The 20,489-nt window shown below is 46.6% G+C and overlaps 1 protein-coding gene across 3 annotated transcripts in view; it reads left to right on the top strand.

The window, feature by feature from the left end:
* Positions 1-1,221: 1,221 nt before the first annotated feature.
* Positions 1,222-20,489, top strand: part of FAM120A (family with sequence similarity 120 member A) — a 59,078-nt gene continuing 39,810 nt past the window's right edge. For 2 of the 3 annotated variants that reach the window (XM_064156290.1, XM_064156291.1), the window contains exons 1-3: positions 1,224-2,098; positions 7,476-7,722; positions 12,735-12,817. In XM_064156290.1, coding sequence (XP_064012360.1) covers positions 1,625-2,098; positions 7,476-7,722; positions 12,735-12,817 — 804 coding nt within the window. In that variant the 5' untranslated portion in view covers positions 1,224-1,624. Of the gene's footprint in view, positions 2,099-7,475; positions 7,723-12,734; positions 12,818-20,489 lie in introns of all 3 variants that reach the window. The other variant, XM_064156293.1, reaches the window with a different exon arrangement.

The following is a 20,489-nucleotide window of genomic DNA, read 5'->3' on the forward strand; positions in this document are numbered from 1 at the left end:
TGTAAGCAAACCCACTACCTAAGAACCAGTTGTACCCTAGTAAGAGTATTTGCTGCAGGTGCCAGTCTAGCCTGACTGAAGTTATCATTAAAAGCACATTCTTTTTCCTGCTGAACGAAGTATCAATGTGCGACTACACAGCATGTGCAGCTTCACACCTTCTTGACACCTGCAGAGCAGAAAACTGCTCAGATGCTAGTAGTACTATTTCAGTGACAAACTGCAACTCCTAGGATTGGGTACAGCTCCGATGTTGGTCTTTTAAAAGACGATTTAGTCCAAGAGAAGTTAAAGCAAGCTCGCTCCCTGTTGCCTGCACAACGGGGGTTTCCCCCGGAGTTTCTGTTGAAGCCCATTCACCAGTGACGCCAGGAGACTGAGCTGGATGGCAAGCCTCAGGGTGCAAGCAACCGCTTCAAATCTCCTTATGGCGTTAAGGCGATCAACATCACCCCAAGTGCCACCGGCAGCAGCAGCGGCTCAGTCGCGGGCGAGGCAAGGCCAGGCTGTAATTACTATTCGCAAATAGCGGCCATTTCCGCGGGATGGGAAGGAGCTGCCAGCTTGCCGCGCCGCCCAGGCGGCCCGAGCGTGGCGTGGCCCGAGGCCGGGTGCTCTGCAGCCTCCCGGCTCAGGCGGAACCGTTCCGGAGGCATTCCCGCTGTAAACGCCGGCGCGGCCGTTGCTGGCCGGGGCCCCGTCAGGGACGAACACCTCCGAGCTACACGCAACAGGTGCCCTATAAGCGCTGCTCCCCCGACTCGGGCTTGCTATGGCGACCGCCGCGCTGCCCCGCCCCGGCCGCTGGCGGCAGCGGAGCTGAGGGGAACGCCGCCTCCCGGGAACTCGTGGCGTGGCTCGGCCCGCCACGGCAGAGCGGCGGAGGCACCGAGAAGACGGGCGGTGACGCGTTAGCTGCCCCACGAGGCCACGGCCCCACCGGGTCCGGCCGCCGTGCGCTCCCGCCGGCCCCCGCGCCGACCCTCGCCTCCCTCCGCCACTCCCCCCGAGCCCCCTCCCCTTTCCCGCCACCCGCTTCCGCCAACCCTCCCGCGCATGCCTGGGTTATGCAACGGCCGCGGTGCGCGGGCTGCGCAGGTCCCGCCGCCCCAGTGCCGCAGGGCAGGGCAGGGCAGCGCGGGGGCCGCGAGGGCGGCGGGCACCGGGCCGGCGGCGCTGAGGGCGCGCTCCCCCCGCCCTCCCCCGGCGCCCGTGTGCGTGCCCCGCGCTGCCTGGGAGTGGCAGCGGCGGTCCGCCGCCAAGTCCCGCCTGTTCCGCTCTCCCTGCCGCAGGCGGCGGCGGCGGCGGGTTGGCTTCCTGCGCGCTGTGCCGCTCCCCCTCCCCCCGGCAGTCGGAGCCGCAGCGGCAGCAGCCCGGATCCCCGAGCCATGGCTCTGTGAGAGCAGCACATGGCGGCCACAGCAGCCATGAGCCCCCCACTAATCCATACAACTCCCCCCTGAACGGCCACCGACGGCAGCCAGCGCTCCCACCCGGCTCCACCGCTCCCACCGCCCACCCGCAACTACAGCCGTCGCCGCGCCGCCCGGCCCGAGCCCAGACCCCTCCGCCGCCGCCGCCGGGCCCCCGCTCGCCTGCCCGCCGCCGCCGTCCGGTCCTCACCATGGGAGTGCAGGGTTTCCAGGACTACATCGAGAAGCACTGCCCCAGCGCCGTGGTGCCCGTCGAGCTACAGAAGCTGGCGCGGGGCAGTCTCGTGGGTGGGGGCCGTCAGCGGCCCCCCCAGACCCCGCTGCGCCTCCTCATCGACGCCGACAACTGCCTGCACCGGCTCTACGGCGGCTTCTACACGGACTGGGTGAGCGGCGGGCAGTGGAACCACATGCTAGGCTACTTGGCGGCCCTGGCCAAGGCCTGCTTCAACGGTAACATCGAGCTCTTCGTCTTCTTCAACGGTGCCCTGGAGAAGGCCCGGCTCCACGAGTGGGTGAAGCGCCAGGGTAACGAGCGCCAGACGGCGCAGCAGATCGTCAGCCACGTCCAGAACAAGGGCACCCCACCGCCCAAGGTCTGGTTCCTACCGCCCGTCTGCATGGCGCACTGCATCCGCCTGGCCCTCATCCGCTTCCACATTAAGGTGAGGAGATAAGGCCTCTGTCCCGGACCGGGCACCGCGACCGCCCCCCCACCCTCCGGCCCAGGAGACACCAGCGCCCCCTCCCCGCTGCTCTCTTGCGCCCCCGCCGCTCCCCTCCGCCGGCGCCGCTGCCCTAAGATGGCAGCGGGGGCTGCCCTGGGCCTTGCCAGTGCCCAGCCCGCCAGAGGAGGGGAGGAGCGGGGGGCACCCTGCCTTCCCCCTCAGCGCCTCAAAATGTCGTCGAGGCCCGCGGGGGCGGCCCAAGTTTCTACGGTCTGAATCCCTCAGGGATTTTGATGTTTATACGGCGCTGCCGCTCCCCTCGCAGGCCTTTGGCCTGTGCGGGGCGGCGGGGAAGCCGGCAGCGCCGAGGGCCTCCCGGATTCCCCTGGCAGTGAAGGCAGGCCCAGCAGCAGGGAGGCTTTTGCCTCCATGTTCTTTCGGGGCCGCCGCTCCGTTGACTCAAAATGTCCCTTCTTGCCCAGGCCCGCCCCCCCCCCCCCTTCCCTGTGCTCGGCAGGGTGGTGGGGCTGGGACTTTGCTACCGCAGGTGAGAGCGGCTGGCCAAAAGCATCCTAATCTAATTAATTATTAAGACGGTAGGAAAAAAAAATCAGTTTAGTTATCGCGCATGGTGGATCTGCAACAAGTTCCCCACTGAGACGAGGTGTTTAAACTTGTGCTGAAGGTGAAATCGCTTGCTGTAGAATGTAGAGGTTTCAGTTTCGTGTCTGTGAAGGTGTAGGTTTTGCTCCGGATTGCCCAGATGGACTTTTAATCAGGTATGAAGTAATTCACTCTTCATAACGGCAAAGACTTTAATAGTTCGTGTGGTCGGGAGCACTGACCTGACAGGTCTGCATTTCGAGTTCTTTTCAGGGGGAGCTTCTATTTTCTTATCACATAAGCCACACTTCAGGCAGGAGCTGGGGTCGGTGATGATCTCGTACTGACACCAAGGCCACAGTTTCAAAGGCTGTAGAACGTTAACGCGTCCCTGATCTCTGGAGCACTCAGGATAGGCGCTGGTTTCTGTGAAGCCCAGCGATGGTGTGTGTTGAGACACAAGACGCTGGAAAAACAAGCCCTAGGATGAAGCTGCGGATTTAAGAGTTGCTGCTCGCTTTCCCGCTAGGGAAGGAAGAGCAGCGGGAGTGGAGTACATGCTCCTAGGCTTTATTATTGTAAATTACTTTTATATGTAGAAAAATATTATGCAACCTTTGAGATTTGCACGCTTGATCGCTAGCAGCAGCTTAACCTTAGCTGGCTTTTGTATGGCCCTTTCGGAAGATGAGTAAAATTCTAAGCAGGCTGCAGTGCTGGGGTAAAGATTTATCTTGAAGGAGCTCACCCAAAAGGTAACTTTGGGTGAAGTTCCTCCTAGTTCTGCCAACGGAGTGAGAGTTGCTGCTGTTGCTCCTTGGTACCCTGCTCACTCAGCCAGACCCACTGTGGCAGAATGTGTTCCGTCACTGCGTGCTCTCTGGGCTGGTGTGGAGTCCTTCTGGGCGGGCAGCGGCATTCAGCCCGGTTGTCGGTGGAAGTCCCACCCTAGGGTGGTCCTGGGCTACGCTCGGCTCCGGCAGGCCAATCCTCACCGTAGTGGCCGAGGTCAAAGTGTGTGCAGAACAAACTGGAAGAGTTGGGAAAGCTCATTCTTGCAGCGCACCTCGAGCTCCACCAAACCGATGTCTTGGGATTTGAGCTTGCTCAAAGCGAAGAGTTTGTGGCTGACTGCTGTGTAATCTTTTCCTGGTCGGTGTAGAAGCAAAATCATGTGTGCGTTTTGGGGGTGAACGATGGTGGGAATTTGAATGTTAGCAAAACCGTCTAATCATTGCAACTTTCTCCCCCCTTCCCCCTCAGAGACTAGGAAATACTTCTATTCTTTAAGCCAAAAGTTTTAGGGACCATGCAGTGAGGTTGCTTACTTTGACCTGGTTGTGGGTGTGTTATAAATCATCCTTAATTTGATTTTGAGACTTAAAGATTTGTAAGTCCATGGACCGATAGAATGGCTTGTATTGTAAGGGACATTGGAGATCATCTAGTGAGATGAACCTCCTAGCATTGTTAGGGACACTCTCCACTAGACCAGGTTGCTCATTAATAGAAGCAATGAATGGGGTTAAAATAAGAGTAATTTTCTTTCAGTCTACTAAAGGGGGTACTTGATGCAGTGTTGAAATGCATGGTACAGGCAAGAGGCTAGCAGGTTTTATGTGGATAGCAACTGAGTATTTCTTGAGACACGTTGAACCAGCCTTTAGTCCTTTAACTGCCTTCTGCCTCAGCCCTGCTTCCTTTCTCTCGAAGTACTTTGCATCCCAATAAAGTTGCCCCATTTGACAACGCTGTCACCTGTGGCACTTTGTTTACTTTCAAGCTTAGCTGCAGCATTAGCTGCTTTAGGGTTTCTCAGTAATAGGCCTTACTCTTAATCTCTGGAAGCAGTTTTAGGAACTAGAGGACATGTCATACTGAGACCCTTTCCCGTCGTTTTAGAAAACCCTGGAACAAGAAGCACAATATCCCCACAAGTTTGGGGAAGATTTAAGGGGTGGATATCCGTCTGCTTTGGCTTGACACTGTGAGCTGGGAAGGGTACATTACTAAATCCTGGGCGAGGGGGAGAGCAAGAGTTGCTACTGGGGAGGTTGATATGCCTGAGCCTGTACTGTGGATGTCCAGGCTGCACTGGTTCTCTGAAGCAGTCAGCTCTCGTGGGATGAGAACAAAGCAGCAGTTCCTATTTAGCTTCATTCCTACAACTGCTGAGAAACTGTGGATAGCTCTGGTTTTCACTGATGCATTTTCAGGTTAGAAAGCATATTTTGTGGCTGTAGTAGCAACATGCATAGTACTCATTAGAGGTACTGCTGAAGTTGCCTTTCTTTTCTGCCTTCTCTTATGTGATTTTATATCTTTCTACATTTCTATTACATAGCTAGCTCTTTCTTTAAATCTTACTCCAGTTTTATTCACATCTTCTCTCATGCTCACTTTCTCACAGCCCTCCTGGTGTGCAGGGAGCACATGCATCTTGAAGGTGTAATTTGTATTTGCACGTATGGGTGATGTTAAAGAACATTTACATATGCAAAAGACAGTTGTCAGCTTCTAGTGTTTTCTCACTTTGTTTTTCGAAGTTGGGCTTGAGAATACTGGTTAAGTATGAAACTGATTTTGATATTTTCAGGCAACATTGGAGGCTTGAGTAGAGGGCTTCTAGGAACTGGCTGTGAATTTAACCTATTTTGGTAATTAGAAGGGAAAAAAAGAGTAGTGTCTTCTATCCAGAGCAGTTGTAAACCACTTGCCGATGCTTTTAGCGGGATGTAAAATCAGCAAGTTCCTGTTACAGCAAATACCCTATGGGTTCTTAGCCTAATAGTGACCTGGTATTCTTCTATTTGTGGGGGGTAGGGAAGGAAATTTCTTCAAATAAACTTCTATGCAAAGCAGGTTTGCTAAAATGTAAATATTTAAGCAGTGGGGATCTTAACATCTTTAGTACTAAATGTGCATGTGCCTGTTTTACTCGCGCAGGACTCTATCTCATCCAGCATCGCTAATGTTTGCACAAGATTTAGACTTGGAAACTATTCCCAGCTCCTGGCTGTGATTTCCCCCACGTCTCTCCACCCTGGGTTGATTTGGAATGTAACCTGGGTACAGATGCATCTTTAGACTCTGTTTTTGTGAGAGCTGTTTCTCTGCCTCTCATCAGTTTTATGTTAGAAGTGAACTGTACCTTGGTGAATAGAGCTCTTTTCCCTGTGACAGTTCAGTTATTTGAAAGTGGGTTCTACTATTATCTAAACATCCTGCAGTTTCGTGCTGGTACTTTGCTGTGTCAGATAGCTCTAATAAAATGAGGAGGGAGGAACTGGAGGTTGTGGAGGTAAAGGAGATCAGAGCAGGCTGTACACCCACTTTCCTCTTATGTTGTTTGCACACCCGTGTCATGCAGTGCTGTAAAAATGCTTAGTTGTTTTCATTTGTATAACTGATCTGTAGCTGTCCTGCATGCAGAAATGTTGATTTTAGATAAATGTGTATCATTAGGGAAATGAATACACTCCTCCTTGTTGAGAGCAGAAGTTTCAGAAACACTGGTAGAGTCCACCAGATGTGGGGAAAACTAAACTTTACATACCTTGTCAGAAGACTGCAGTTTAATGTCAGGTTAGAAAGTGTAAGGCATGAAAAGGACAGAAAGGGTCACCGTAAATTTGCTGTTGATCAGCAAACTCTTTGCTGAGAGTTAGATAGCTGCGGGACAGTTGGAGCTGACTATAGAGGTGTGGGGCCCTCACTTGTGGGCATCCGCTGCAGGGGAAGTAGATGGCATCACCAGCACGAATGCTATGTTCTTGTCAACTCTGGAGGCAGAAGCTTGTAGTTCTGTACTAGTCTGCTTTAGGATAGCTTGCTGTGAAATCCTTGGCGAGGGTAGGTTTTGTAAACCACTGGCTCTTCATTTTGTGTGTAGATGGTAAAAGCGTTAAGCATCAAAAGCACTTGTTCACTTGATTTCTGTGTGCTTGTGTGCAGACTAGTTGTAACAGTTTCTGACAGTGTGGAAGTGCAGGACTGTAGCTACTAACCTGTTATTCGTGGGGTCGGGGGTATTGTTTAGTGTCATCTTCTTGGTAAGAGAAGCTGGCCTTTATGTTTCCAGCCTTAGGAATTGGCCTGTGTCTTCCTGCATGACATGTCTGTTTGAGGCATCTGATTGCCAGAGCCTAAAGTATGTGCTTTGCTAGGCAACAGGAGTTGAGAGGTGAAGTTTGGGCTATAAACTTGAAGCAGTTTGCAGCATCAGAGACAACTGTGCACAAGTGAACAGACTGAAAGTGGAAAGAAGGGGAAAACTTGCTTAACACAGCGAGATGGGCATTGTAAGGTCAAAAAATTACCTCTGCTCATCTATGGTTTTGTTTAACACAGGGCTGCAAAACTTAAGAAGTGCTCATGGGATTGCTTTTTAAGGGTGCATCTTGGCTTGCTGAGCTGCTCAAGTATCCACAGCCTTAATATTTTTCCCTCAAATGAATCCAGTCATTGGTACAGCAAGATGTTTAGAGTCTGAGTTTTTCTGTTAGCAAACCGTCACTACAGATGAGTTCAGTAATCCTTACCACTACTTCAGCTTGTGGGCTTCCAGAACTTTGTGTTGTGCTGCTGGGCACTCCTTAAGGTCCCATATCTGTCTGCTGTGGCACTGGACTTCCCTGATGGCTTTAAATACACCACAAGTGTTTCAAGTGCACCTATGCAGTGTCAGAAAGACCTAACGTTTCATAACACGTGTGATAAATCAGGACTGCAATTTACCACTGTGCCTAATTACTCTTGTCTTCTACTGTAGGTTGCACAGAGCATTGAGGATCATCATCAAGAAGTAATTGCTTTCTGCAGAGAGAAAGGTTTCCATGGTTTGGTTGCATATGACTCCGATTATGCGTTGTGCAACATCCCTTACTATTTCAGTGCCCATGCCCTAAAACTGAGCCGTAATGGGAAAAGCCTCACAACAAGCCAATACCTAATGCATGAAGTTGCCAAGCAACTGGACCTGAATCCAAATCGCTTTCCTATTTTTGCTGCTCTTCTAGGTAAGTGAAGTACTAAAAGCAGTGGATGCTACTAGTCAGCCTGTGATCTGGCTTGCAGTTAACTCTTGTAGCAAACATGTGTAACACAGCACCTAGGCAAAGGGATTCCCTTGTTTTCTGACATTCCTGCTGTACTTGAGGTGGGCTGGATGCATTTTTATGAGGACAGGCATGCTGAATTTGTAGGCACCTGTGAGTGATGCAAATTATGGCTGAGTTAAGAGCAGAAAGTAAGAATTTTGCAAAGCTCTGCCTAGCTGAAGTGTTCTGGGTGGGTGGGGAATGAGGACGGTTGTTGTTTGTCTGAGTTTGGTCTTAGATAGCGTGCGAGGTCTGCTTTTGATAAGGCATATTCCAGACTTTGGAAGCATACTGATGTTTTGTAATCTACCTTTACAGAACATATATGAAGATGTTTGGATCACAGGAGCTTTTTATTCCCTCAGAAATGAGCATTGGGCAAATGTGGCAGCTCATAAGGTGCACCAGAAATATGTTAGATTGCATCCACATCACTCATAGCACAGGCAACCAGCATTTTCCCCCAGTCCATGAGTTTTGTTGAGATAGTTTCTTAGCGCTTCTGATGCAGAATGGTGTAGTATCTTGAAGGAGGAGAGGTAGGAGGGACTTCACATCTCTGCTTCAGTGGGGCAATTTTAACACTTTTTTTCCACAGCTGTCGTACTCAGGTGGAAGAGCGAAATAGTTGCTAGTAAAGTTTGCTCCAATGAATAAGATCTTTTTAAAACATCATTCTGACATCCTTTTTTGGGTAAATAAGCATGGGGTGGCCACATTCTTGATCTTGTCACATCAAGCAAACAAGAAAACATGGATTTTTGTTTTTATTTGCTGCCTGACTTTGTGTTTTAATGTGGGTACAGGATAGTAGGGGAAAGCTTCTCCTTTGAAAGCTGTAAATGAGAGAGGTTGTGTGTTTCTGCTTTAGCATACTAACAGTTTAGTAGTCTTTAATATTAAATTGTTTCTAGTCCAGGCAAGTACCTTCCATGTTCAGAAGGAGAGAACCAATGCATCTCACAGTAGAAAGCCACAAGTATTTGGCCAGCTGAAGTTGTTTTCTGTTGATGCCAGGATGGTTACCTGTTTGCAGGGCTGTGTGCAGGAATGGCAGATGGTTGACTAAGCTGCAATTTAGAACAAAACCCTGGTGTCAGTTGCATGATGGACTACTATTGCTGGGCTTTGTTTTGGAGTCTATAAATAAGTTGTTGCATGCCAGTTCAGTGAGTAAGGATTACTGCTCAGAAGGCAGTTTCACTGTTGCAGATATGCTTTATGGCATCAGTGTGGAGCACATGTGAATGACATTGTTTCAACTTGTCGCACATGACCGGCTGGGCCCTTGCTTGGGTTTATTAAACAATAGGTGACAACTATTCTGTGAGTTTTCTGAAGGTTCTGCAATTCTATGCAAGAAGCTGTTGATGTTTTTACTCTCTTGCTATCTTAACAAAATACTTTACAGCTTGCTCTTAGGAGAAAGAAACCTGAGGTTATTTCAGATGATTGCTAGAGAGAGATTTTGTAGGGTTTTCTTCCAGACTGATACAAAGGTTGAAAGAAGTTGAGCTACAAGTTTGTGTATTCTTTTGCATTTCTCTTGTGTGTGTGTGTGTGCATGTCTGTTCAGTGTGAGCAAGCAAGAGAGGCTAAAGTTAGGATTAGGACAGAAGGTATTTGGGAGGCCTTCCTGTGAGGAAGGAGTTTTAGATATTAGCAAATATTAAAGAATGTAGCTATTTGGTGATCCAAACAAGGATGACATGAGGTTACAACAAACAGATCCTGTTTGACTTCAGGTGCTGGCAACATTGCTTAACTTCTGCACCTCAGGAATATAGTAGCTTCAGGGGCTTTACATAAAGTACTAAATACATTTAGGAGCATAATTGTGTGCCATGTGGCAATTGTTTAGAGCAAGGTAGCTCATTCAGATCTCAATTTTTTATTTGATTTAATATCTGAGGGTGTGTCTGGCTTCACAAGTTATTTGTACTTGTTCCTGTGGCCTCTTTTGGTCTCCTTTGATGCTGATGAGTAAAATGATGAAAATCACACAGAAAAAGAGTAGAGAAGGTGTATGAACCTATTGGCTTGCTCTCCTGTTCTGGGTACATCAGTGTGACTCCTTGTGCTGATACTTTGTTTAGGAACAAATTATTGTATCCTGAAATAATTGCTGCTGGCTTAATGGTCACAATTACAGAAGACCAAGACCACCAAGAACTCTATTAGTGTTCAGCTTTAGGTTTGTGAATCCCCTGTACAGAGAAAACTCAAAATAGTCTTGCTTTCAGATACTTTCTTGTCACTAACTTTAAGGGTCAGTGTGGAGATGCCAAAAGGAAAAAGAAATGTTGACTGATTAAGCAGGTGGAGGAGCCTGAGGAATGACACCTAACTGGTGAATTAAACAAATGTTCTTAATGGCAAAGTATTTGGAATTGAGTTGTGTTCAGGGACAAAGTTTCTATTGAAGTACTCCAGCAGAATATTTTTCTGCCTACCAACTAGGCAAATTTTAAAAGATTGCTGTCTGAAAAGGTTATTTATACTGAGTGGCTGCTTGCTTTGGTTTATAGCATTTTCCTTCTTGCAGCTTTTTATGTAGATGTGTTTTGTAGTTCCAGGTTGTTAATATAAGAAGTAGCCTTGTCACGAGTAGTTAAAGTGTGGCCAAAATACTGCATCCTCCAAGAGTGTGCCCTTAAAACATTCTGTCCTGATTGCTGATATAAACAGGGAGTTGATTTGGGTTATGCTGTACATTTTGACTTCAGAATAAAAATAAAACAAAACCCCCCTCCACAAACCCATGCTTCAGCAGTAGAAAAACAAACACAGTGTGAGGTATAGGACTGTAATTCCGTGAACTCTTTAGAAAGGGCAGTGGCTTCAATTAGTATCTAATTGCTTTAAAAAAACCCAAGGCATACACTATAATAACCCATTAAAATGGGAAAAATCAATATATGTGGAGGTTGTTCAGCCAGGTCAAGAAATGGAGGTTACTTATGTAATGTTGATCTCTTTCCCACTGTGACAGTGTTTCCCAACATGTGTTCAGTGATGTAGTGTGCTCTGGTTCTCAGTAACACTGCAGAACTAGGTAAGGTAAGTACAGGCATCGTTTCTAATTTGGACTGCAGAAGACACTGCTGCACTTCAGCATCCTAAACTCTACAGTTTAGTGCATAGTCAGAACTGGTCAGCTGGTCTTGTGTGTGTTCAAGGGGATGGAATTAACTGAAAAGAGTGATGGAGAGCAAATAAGGTTGAAGAGAGGAAAGGAGAGAAGGCCTAACTGTTTAAAAAGGTAATGTTAGCACCTACAGGAGCTATTGTTAGTTATCACAAAAATTGTCCAGTGATGTGGCTGGAATTGATGTTTTCAGACCTGCAGTACAAAGGCAGTCCAAACCTACCCTGATTAAATCAGTACAAATGTGGCTTTTGCATGGAATCATAAAATAGTTTGGGTTAGAAAAGACCTTTGAGATCATCTGGTCCAACCATTCTCTAGCTCTGCCAAGTCTGGTGCTAAACCATGTCCCTCAGCACCACATCTCTATGTCTTTGAAACACCTCCATCCAGGGATGGGCTTCAACCACTTCCCGTGGCAGCCTATTCCGGTGTTTGAGACCTTTTGAGTGAAGAAGTTTCTAATGTCCAACCTAAACCTCCCTTGGTGCAACTTGAGGCCCATCAGGAGAGGAACCAATCCCCACCTCACACTGACCTCTTTCCAGGAGTTTAGAGAGCAGAGTTTCCCCTCAGCCTCCTGAGGGAAGACCCTTATACAAACTTGTCAGATCTTTCTGATGTGAGTATAAAGTTTAGCTCTTGGTAGACGCTGGATGCTGGTGAAGCATTGGTTGGGCACAAAGACTTCCCACAAAAAGGACATCTGCTAGTCTCAGGCAATCAACAGCTCTCTTGGTTTTAACTTTAGGAGCAAACTATTTTACAAGCACGATATTAAGAAAGTAAAGAGTTGTCATGCGGAGTAGTATCTGGTGATATTCTTTGTGAGTAGGTGAGAGCTGAAGATGTTGTCCAAAGTATGGAAATTAAAAAAGGCAAAGCTGTAAGGACAGGAGCAGCCCTGGGAGCTATGTATTCACTGCCATGCTGCTGCTCTGCAAAACCAGGTGTTGAGAGTATCCTGAAGTTCCTAGCCAGCAAAGCATTCTGCTTTGTTCTTTGTATTGTTTGCACCCACAGACACTGGAGTCTGTCAGTGCTTGATTAACTCAAATGTTTGAAATGTTTCCTAGTAAGAACTTTGTTTTTTTCTGAACATGATGTGCTTTCTTAAAAAGCATTTTAAATGATCTTCCGGTGGGTGGTAAATAGCCACTGCGTCTGTTCACTGGGACAACTACAGACTTTTCCAATTTCTTGCTGCTGCTAGCCCAGGCTCCTGTCTGACCTGATCAGGCCAGCAAAAGAAACTTCAGCAATTGGGAACCTTCTGAGTGTCACTGGAGCTGCCTGTGCTCCCAGGGGTTAGAGAAATCTTACTGCCTGACTCATGCTGCGTGATGGAGCAGAGTGCAGATTCCAGAGACAGCTCTGGGGTGGATCAGTGGTGGCACGTGCTGGGATTCAGGCTGAGCTGGTGTCAGAGAGCTGTGTTCTTCCACCATGGCATCTGCAGTACTAAATCCTGTTGTGGATCTCCTAACAGGGGCGTGCCAGGTTGAGGTTGACACCATGTGTTGTGGCTAGCTCTGCTGCTTCTCTGAGTGAGCTGGGTCTCATGGCAGAATGCTCCTGGAGCAGAGGGAAGTGTATCTTGCTGCAGTAGCAGCATGCCAATTGGGTTTTTCTGGAGTAACAAGAAGATCTCTGAAGTTTAATCTCTCTTTGTTAATCCTATTGATTGGGAGCTGAAGACTGATCACAAATTTGTTTTGCTGCCTGTAGAAACAATATGTAACATTTATGGTGTACTTCAATAAAGCTCTGCATTATGTTCTAGGTAATCATATTCTACCTGATGAAGATTTGGCTTCCTTTCATTGGAGTTTACTTGGTCCAGAACATCCACTAGCTTCACTTAAGGTACAAATTTAACAATGAGCAATTAAGCTAAAATCAATCACAATGGCTACTCCGAGCAGTGTAGTAGGTTAATGTACAGCAGCTATGCAAGGCTTTTGTTCTGGGTCACACTCTGGTGTCCCAGTCCCTCTGTTGACTGCGGAGGATATCAGGGGTGATTAACCTTGTGAGGCTAAACTTAGCCTTTGTGATCCCCCTCAGTGCCCTTCAGCCACATGAGCCGTACTGCTGCAGCGTGGGTTGGCTTTCAGAATGTCATTTCTTACTCCCTTTTTTTTTGAGAAGAGCATTTTTTGTTTAGTCATGTTCTTCAACTGTCAGAGATAATTAGCTGGATCTCTTCCTACCATATTGCTTTATTTTCCCCTGATCTGAGTATGTATGCGATAGCTTTCTGTGCTTCAAGTGTACACGTGCTAGAGAATAGGCTGCACAAGGAAACCAACGTGGCCTTCATTAGATTGACTGATTGATTGATTGATTTTTTTTGAGAGAGAAGTGTCTGATGCTCTTAGTTTATGGTATGTCTGTCCTGCTGCTTCATCACACCTGCTTTGTTCATCTGCCAAGCAGACAGCTATACAAGGGAAGCTGGACACATCAGAGAAAGGGCTAGTAGTGAACTTTGTTTCTGCCATGGCAGATGTCTCCTTTCCCTGTCTCCTAGGGTGTGCATCACACAGCAAATCAAATCGGTTTTGTAAATTCTGTGAGACTGTGTTGTTATAGCTACAGCAAAAAATAGGTGAGGTTTTTTCCCCCTTCTATTCCAGAAGTTTATTAAGCATTGAAAAAATGTTAACTTGTTCTGCTGAAGGTAGAATTTAAAATCAGATTCAGGATTTTCAGCAGTTTTTAAGGCTTGCACAACTATTGCTTAGAGAACAGCCATGACAGTTTGATGTTACACTCATCCTGTTTTGCTGCTGCTCCTGTGCTTGGAAAGGTAAGTATCGGCAGTTTGGAGTGCCACAACAAAACGTGCTTGTGTGTTTTGCTGCCTCCTTGTCAAACTGGAGGTGAGAAAAGAAAAGATTGAGTGGATCTGCATTTTCATTTCTTACTCTAAAAGTTCAAGTGTAGGACTTCTCTCAAAGGGATTCATAAAGTTTCTGATGTTCAGAATACTTCTCTGTGGATTAGACTGAGCTGTTATACAGCCAGTTCAGGATATGACTTCAGGCACCTAAGCCTTCTGGAAAGCCTTCTAAAGATGTACCAAATTACTTGACTGGAATAAAAACTGGATATTGGCCATTTTGCACCAAGATATACATTTTCAGTGGAAACAACAATTGGGCTTTGTAGCTGGCATCCTAAGGAAATGCCCCTTGTTTCCTTGGCTTGTCACTGGGCTATCTGAAGCCGCCCTCCCTGTCGTTGTTTCATCTCTTTGCCAATGTTAATCGCATTTGAAAGTGGTTCCCTATTCGGCTGTTACAGGCTCCATGAAACCCGATACACTGTTATCAGTGAAAAAGACCCAAATGAGTGCCCTTAGTGAGGGAAAAAGCTGCCACAACACATGGCTTGCTTCATTTCACAGCAGCTTGCTGGCTGGTCATGAAGTAGCCCCAAACTAACCACAGCCTTTCTGTCTGCTGGCTGATAATGATGTCAAAGGGAGGTAAAGAAGGACTAAAGCAGCAAGGACACAAGTCTGCGGGAAACCAGTCTTCAGTAGTTACTGGTCATGGAACAGCTGAGCTTTGGTTTCAGCAGTGCTCATGGCCTGAAATTTATAACTGGTTTCAGTAGCCCATTAATTCAGTTTAATTTCTTTTGGCATACTTAATGTGGCAGCGATGTTATTGCAGCTCTCTTTATGGAGACCTGCTCATTGGGCACGTGTGGACAGCAGTGTTTTTGGTCAGTGCAACGTGAATGCTTACGGAACCCTGAAAGAAAGACATGTGTTTATTAGCTGCAAGCTGAGAGCAGGAAATGCAGGCTGTCATGAAAACTGGAAATGGGAGGTGCAGGGAGGTGTTGTGGCTGCCCAGGATGTTATCCCTGGGCTCTACCTCAAACTTTGCTTTGTTGTGTGTGTTTATAGAGTTACTGTTGAGTATTCTCCATATTGTCAACCCAGAGCTCTAATTCCACACCTCATCCGACTCAGGAGTTAGAAAACTTTCTCACTGTGTAAAGATTTTTGATCTTCTGTATCGAAGGCAGTGTGGTATTGAGCATCAAAGCTACTGGACTGAGTTTTCAGTGTCCTGTTCTGCTGCTTTCCAGGGAGAGCTGTGAGAGTTAATAATGGACAGCTTTTTTTCCTGCACTCCTTCTCAGTCTTTTATTACAAAGTAGAAAAAATGGTTAGTCTTTCTTAGAGGAGGCTTGGCTAGTTTGCCAATTAAAAAGTGTAACTTGAAAAGAAGCTACCAGTCTTTGCTGATAGAGCGTTGGTGTGTCTGCTCAGTGTCAACAGAGGGAGGTGACAACTGAAGGTTGGAGAGGGACATATGGGTGGGACATACATCTGGGAACAGCTGATTGGATATGGGATAAAGGAGGGGAAATTGAAATGTAAAGGAAGAATCCATATTTCACATCTAGAAGGACATGAACCTACCCATCAGGAGAGTATCTGTACATGCTGGAGGAAAAAAGCCTTTCACAAAACATCAGCAATGACCACTAGCTCAGAGATAAATGTAAATGAGAACACTTGATTTGCTCTTGCTGCAAAAGGGACAAAGAATCCAAAGCTTAACACGGCAGGCTGCGCTGAATTTCTCTGTGCAAACAGAGAATGCACTGAACAAACCTGTGGACCTATATGTGAGTCCTGTTAGCTGGTTGAGAGCAGAACTCACTGAAATTCAGACCACCTGAATGAGAAGCTGGAACAAGAAAGAAGTTGATAGACTTCCTGAGAATTAACTTGGCTGCTAGACCTTGTGTGGAAATGAGCATGGTGCTCTGCTGTGTGTGCTTTGAGATTTGCTTTGGAGACAAAGACATTCGGTGGTGGTTCTGGAGAGCTTGTTACAGTGTGGAGCTTCAAGAGCAGTGTGTACACCATCAGAATGATGTTAGGAGGGCAGTTCCTTATCTCTGGAATGAATTAGTACCTCTTTGGGGGCACATACCACCAAAGAAGTGCTAACCCTTTATTGGCAAGGTCACTTTAGAAACAAATCTTAATGCAGTCCCCTTTTTGTTTGTTTCATCTCAGTAGAGAGAGAGGCTTCCAGAAAGCAATCCAAAGTATGCAGGTTAGGCTGCTTCTCTGAGTAGCTCTAGGAAATTCCTGTCTTTCTCTGTTGACTTCAGAGGGAGACTCATGCTAAGTAGAGGCTTGGGTAATTTGCTGCTGTGCAGGTAACAGAGGTGTTATTCTTAAGATTTGCTGAAATAAGTGTCTGTCTGTCACTGATTGAAAGGGGTTATATGCTGAGGGTCATCATAGCATGGTGCAGGCCAGAAAGCACCTCAGGAAGCCAAACTTCCTGCTAAAAGCATGGTCATCTTGAGGTCAGAACAGATTGCTGAGGGCTTTGCCTAGGCTACTCTTGAAATTCTCCAAGGACAGAAACTGCACAGCCTGTCTGAGCAGCCTGCTCCATGGTTTGACAGACCCAAGGATAAAAATGTTTTGACTTGCATACCATCCAAAGCCATCTTTGTTTAGGCTGTGGCTGTTGTGTCTCTCTCCATAGTGCACTACTGTGAAGAGCCTGTTTCCATCTGCTTGAGAACCTTTTTGTAGGTGTTGGAAGGCTGCACTTGGGTGTCTCCAAAGCCGTGTCAGGCTGAATTGAATCGTAGCATGTTTTGGGTTGGAAGGGACCTTAAAGATCATCTAGTTCCAGATCTCATGTCTGAGCAGCCTGCGCCGTGGTTTGACAGACCCAAGGGTAAAAATGTTTTGACTTGCATGCCATCTGAAGCCAGGGAGACCTCCTACTAGACCAAGATACTCAAGGCTCCATCCAGCCTAACTGGACTCTTCCAGGGTCAGAGCCTCCATGTCTTCTCTAGACAGCCTATTCCAGTGCCTCACCCTTCTCATGGGAAAGAATTTATTTCTGTCTAATCTAAGTCAAGCTTCTTCAATTTGAAGCCATAATCCCCATTCAGCATTTTCTCATAAAGCAAATGCTCTAAATCCTTCACCATCTTCATGAGCATCTGTAGAACTAGCTGAACGTTGTTGACTTCTAGCTTGATGCCTAAACTGAATGCAGCATTCTAGAAGTGATCTGACAAGTACTGAGGAGCAAGATTCCCTCAGTCTGCTGGCTGTGCTGCTACAGTCCAGGCAGGGTGCAGCCAGCGTTCTCGGCTGCCAGAGCACCAACCTGCTTGGCTTATGTTCAGTTTGCTGTCTTCCAAGAGCCCCAGGCTCCTTTTGGCATGACTCCAGCCTGCAGAGTAGCCAGGGGTTATTCTTGCTCAGGTGCAAGACTTTGCTTTTGGAGTTGCTGAATTTCTTAAGGCTTCCATTGGCTTATTGCTCTGCTTTGTCTAGGTCTAGGTCTTTCTGGATGGCAGCCCAGCCCTCCTGGTAGTGTGCAGGGTTGGCATGCAGGTTGTCTCATAGGAAGTCTGTATGTGTTGTGCTTTTGCACTGCTCTCCTCTTTTCTTCCTCACAGTGGTTTTGTTCCTCTGGAGATTGCATGTTCTCAGAATCCTACATGTATAAATGTTAGCAGGTGATCTCCACATTGTATCTATTCTTGTTACTATCAAGACACACAGAAGTAAAGGTCAGTTTCCCGACCAGTAATGTCCAATTGAATAACCTGATCTTCAGAGAAGAGCTGAACTTCATTGGTTTGTGAGGATTTAAAATCATCCAGGAAACTTGAGGAAGTTTGTCATGAAATCAGCTGTCCTGAGAACTCCTAAGATGAGATGCTTTTAACATTCAAGGGCTGATACAAAATCCAAAGTTTATATGCAATCTCTAATAGAAATCACTGGACAAAAAAGCCCCAAATGAACAAAAGCCGTGCAATTTGTTGTAGTATTCTTCATATCTTCAGCTTTTTCTCTTGCCAGTGGAAAAATGTTCCCTGTGTGTCACCTCACAGGCACTGAATGTTCAAAGTCTTTTTTTAATGCTTTGACAATAAAGCTAAAGTGATTAGCTGTTTCCAGCAGGCATAACAGTAAATGCTGCTACTTGTGTTGATTAGCTTTGAAAGGCTTCACATCCTGGGATGTCTCCAGGATTGGGGAGCTTTTCCCAGGTGTGCCTTGGGTACCTTCTGCAGCAGCCCAGCAGTTTGTCAGCCTGCTCTCTTTCATTACAGAGCTTTTGCAAGTTTGTCAGGCCACCACATTTTTCTCTTGAAGCTTCTGGGCTTTGTAATTTTGTTCATTAATAGGCCTCTTGTGATTTTTGTCAGTGGTCTGCCATGAAATGGAAATGGTGCTTAGCAAAAAAGAGGCAGTTTTCAGGGGTTGTGCTTTCTAATCTGACCACTTCCAAGTGTGTGATCCGCCTCACAACAGGGGATGGAAAGGACCTCTGGAGATCTTGGAGTCCAACCCCTCTGCCAGAGCAGGACCATAAAATCCAGTGCAAGTCATACAGGAGCACATCCAGACAGGGCTGGAAAGGCTCCAGAGAAGGAGACTCCACAAACTCTCTGGGCCTGTTCCAGTGCTTTGTCACCCTTACAGTAAAGAAATTCTTCATGTTGAGGTGGAACTTCCTGTGTGGCAGGCTCCTTGTCCTACCTCGGAGCACAAGTGAGCAGAGGCTGTCCCTGTCCCTTCCTAACCTCCAGCCCTCAGACATTGATCAGATCGCCTCTCAGCCTTCTCCTGTCCAGCCTAACCTGCACCAGGGCTCTCAGCCTTTCCTCATCAGGCAGTGCTCCAGTCCCATCAGCATCCTTGTAGCCCTCTGTTTGACTCTCCAGTAGATCCCTGTCGCTCTTTTAACTGGGGAGCCCAGAACTAGATGCAGTATTCCGAGTGTGGCCTCACTAGGGCAGAGTAGAGGAGGAGGAGAGCCTCCCTGTTTGCCTTTCTGAGGTTTATTTTCTGTGGTGTTGCTTGTCTGAAATCTTTCTGTAGATGATAAGGAAAAAAAAAGAACTTATAGGAAGCAGTGTCCTATAATGAGAGATGGGTGCAAGGTGATAGTGATTGTGCTGTGAAATGCTTTGTGTGCAGCTCCCAGCGACTTTGACCCATCAACATGTTTTCTGTAACTCTAGATACTAAGTCTTCCTTTTTCCCACACCTCACACTTAGTAAGAACTTGTCTTGTGTTTTAATGCACACAGTATTACAGAGATTGCTTATGGTTCAATACAAGATCTACCTTTTGGATTACCAGAAAGCTCTACAATGAATAAAAATATTTTCCTTGTTATTGTCAAGAAAGTACATTTTGTTTTACCACTTCTTATTGCTGCCTTCAGTGCAGGCTGTGACATTTTTTAGATTTGAAGCTGTTCTCACATCTGTACTGAATGTCTTTGAAACAGAATAAAAGAAAAGAAAATGCCCACAGATGAACCATTCTTTCAGAAGGTCTTGCTTCAGGAATGAAGAACATACCCCAGGGAGGTCTTTAGGCTGTTTGTTTAAAAGCAGCTAAACAGGGGGTGCCCTGCACAGTGAGCCTGCTTGGAGGTGATCAAGTTAGAAAGCATGGCACTAGGAAACAGCATTTCTTTGCTTGTTGCAAAAGGACTACTACTAGTCATGAGAGACCTGATGAAAATCACAGGAGGCCTGCTAATGCCCTTAGTATGTTTTGCTTGAGCTTCATGCTTTTAGGGTCTGAGCTGAATGTTGCTTGCAGAGTGCTGTGGCGTCTTGATGGTTCATTGCACGTTGCCATCTGGGAGATCACACACAAGTCATGATGGATTGCTCACTCCTTTCATCCAGCCTGCTTTGAAGTGGAGATTGCAGAAGCACTTAGGTGGTAGTTCAGGGCTTCTCCAGGGAGCTCTGCAGAGGGCTCATTGAACATGGCACAGCCATGTTGTGGTTGGGCTGCTTCAGAGGTGTGTGATTGTTCCATGTATAGATGAAATGGAAGGTGATGACAAAACTCTTGGCTTTACCAGTGAGAAGGGAGTCTTCTGCTTTTGCTTGCAGGTTGGGTGCAGAATCTTACATCAACATTTGTGACTGCAAGCTTATGCACGAGGGTGATCTGTGGCATCTCTAATATCTCTGATATTCAGAGTGCACACCAGCAAAATGGTACTATCTGAAACAGAAGTCACTGCTGTGCTACTACCTGCACTAAAAAGAACTCTTCTTACTTTAGGGTCACAGAATGTGGAGCTCAGCTTTGGTAGAGAATGAGCACGTAGAGAATATTCTGACATTTGTGAAAATGAGGCATTAGGAAAAGGAAATGTATGAAAATGGGAATCTGGGCCAAAATTGCCATGGTCTGAGTATGCAAAATGCAGTCTAAGAAGTTGCATAAGTGGATCAAATAAAGACAGGAAAGAGAATAATTACATATGGTAGACTGTCTATTAAAAAGAGTTGTGGTACAGGTTTTAAAGTTGCAGAGACACAAGTAATGAAGTGTTAATCAGACTTTGCATAAACATTTGTCACAAGGCTAAACTTCAGTTGAAGTGTGGTACCTCTGTAGAATGCAAGCATTAGTTCTCACATCTTCTCATCTCTAAAAACCCAGAACTGTTAAATAATAATAATGATGATGATTTCTTA

The sequence above is a fragment of the Pogoniulus pusillus genome, chromosome 16, assembly GCF_015220805.1.
Source record: "Pogoniulus pusillus isolate bPogPus1 chromosome 16, bPogPus1.pri, whole genome shotgun sequence".
In the NCBI taxonomy this organism is placed as follows: domain Eukaryota; kingdom Metazoa; phylum Chordata; class Aves; order Piciformes; family Lybiidae; genus Pogoniulus; species Pogoniulus pusillus.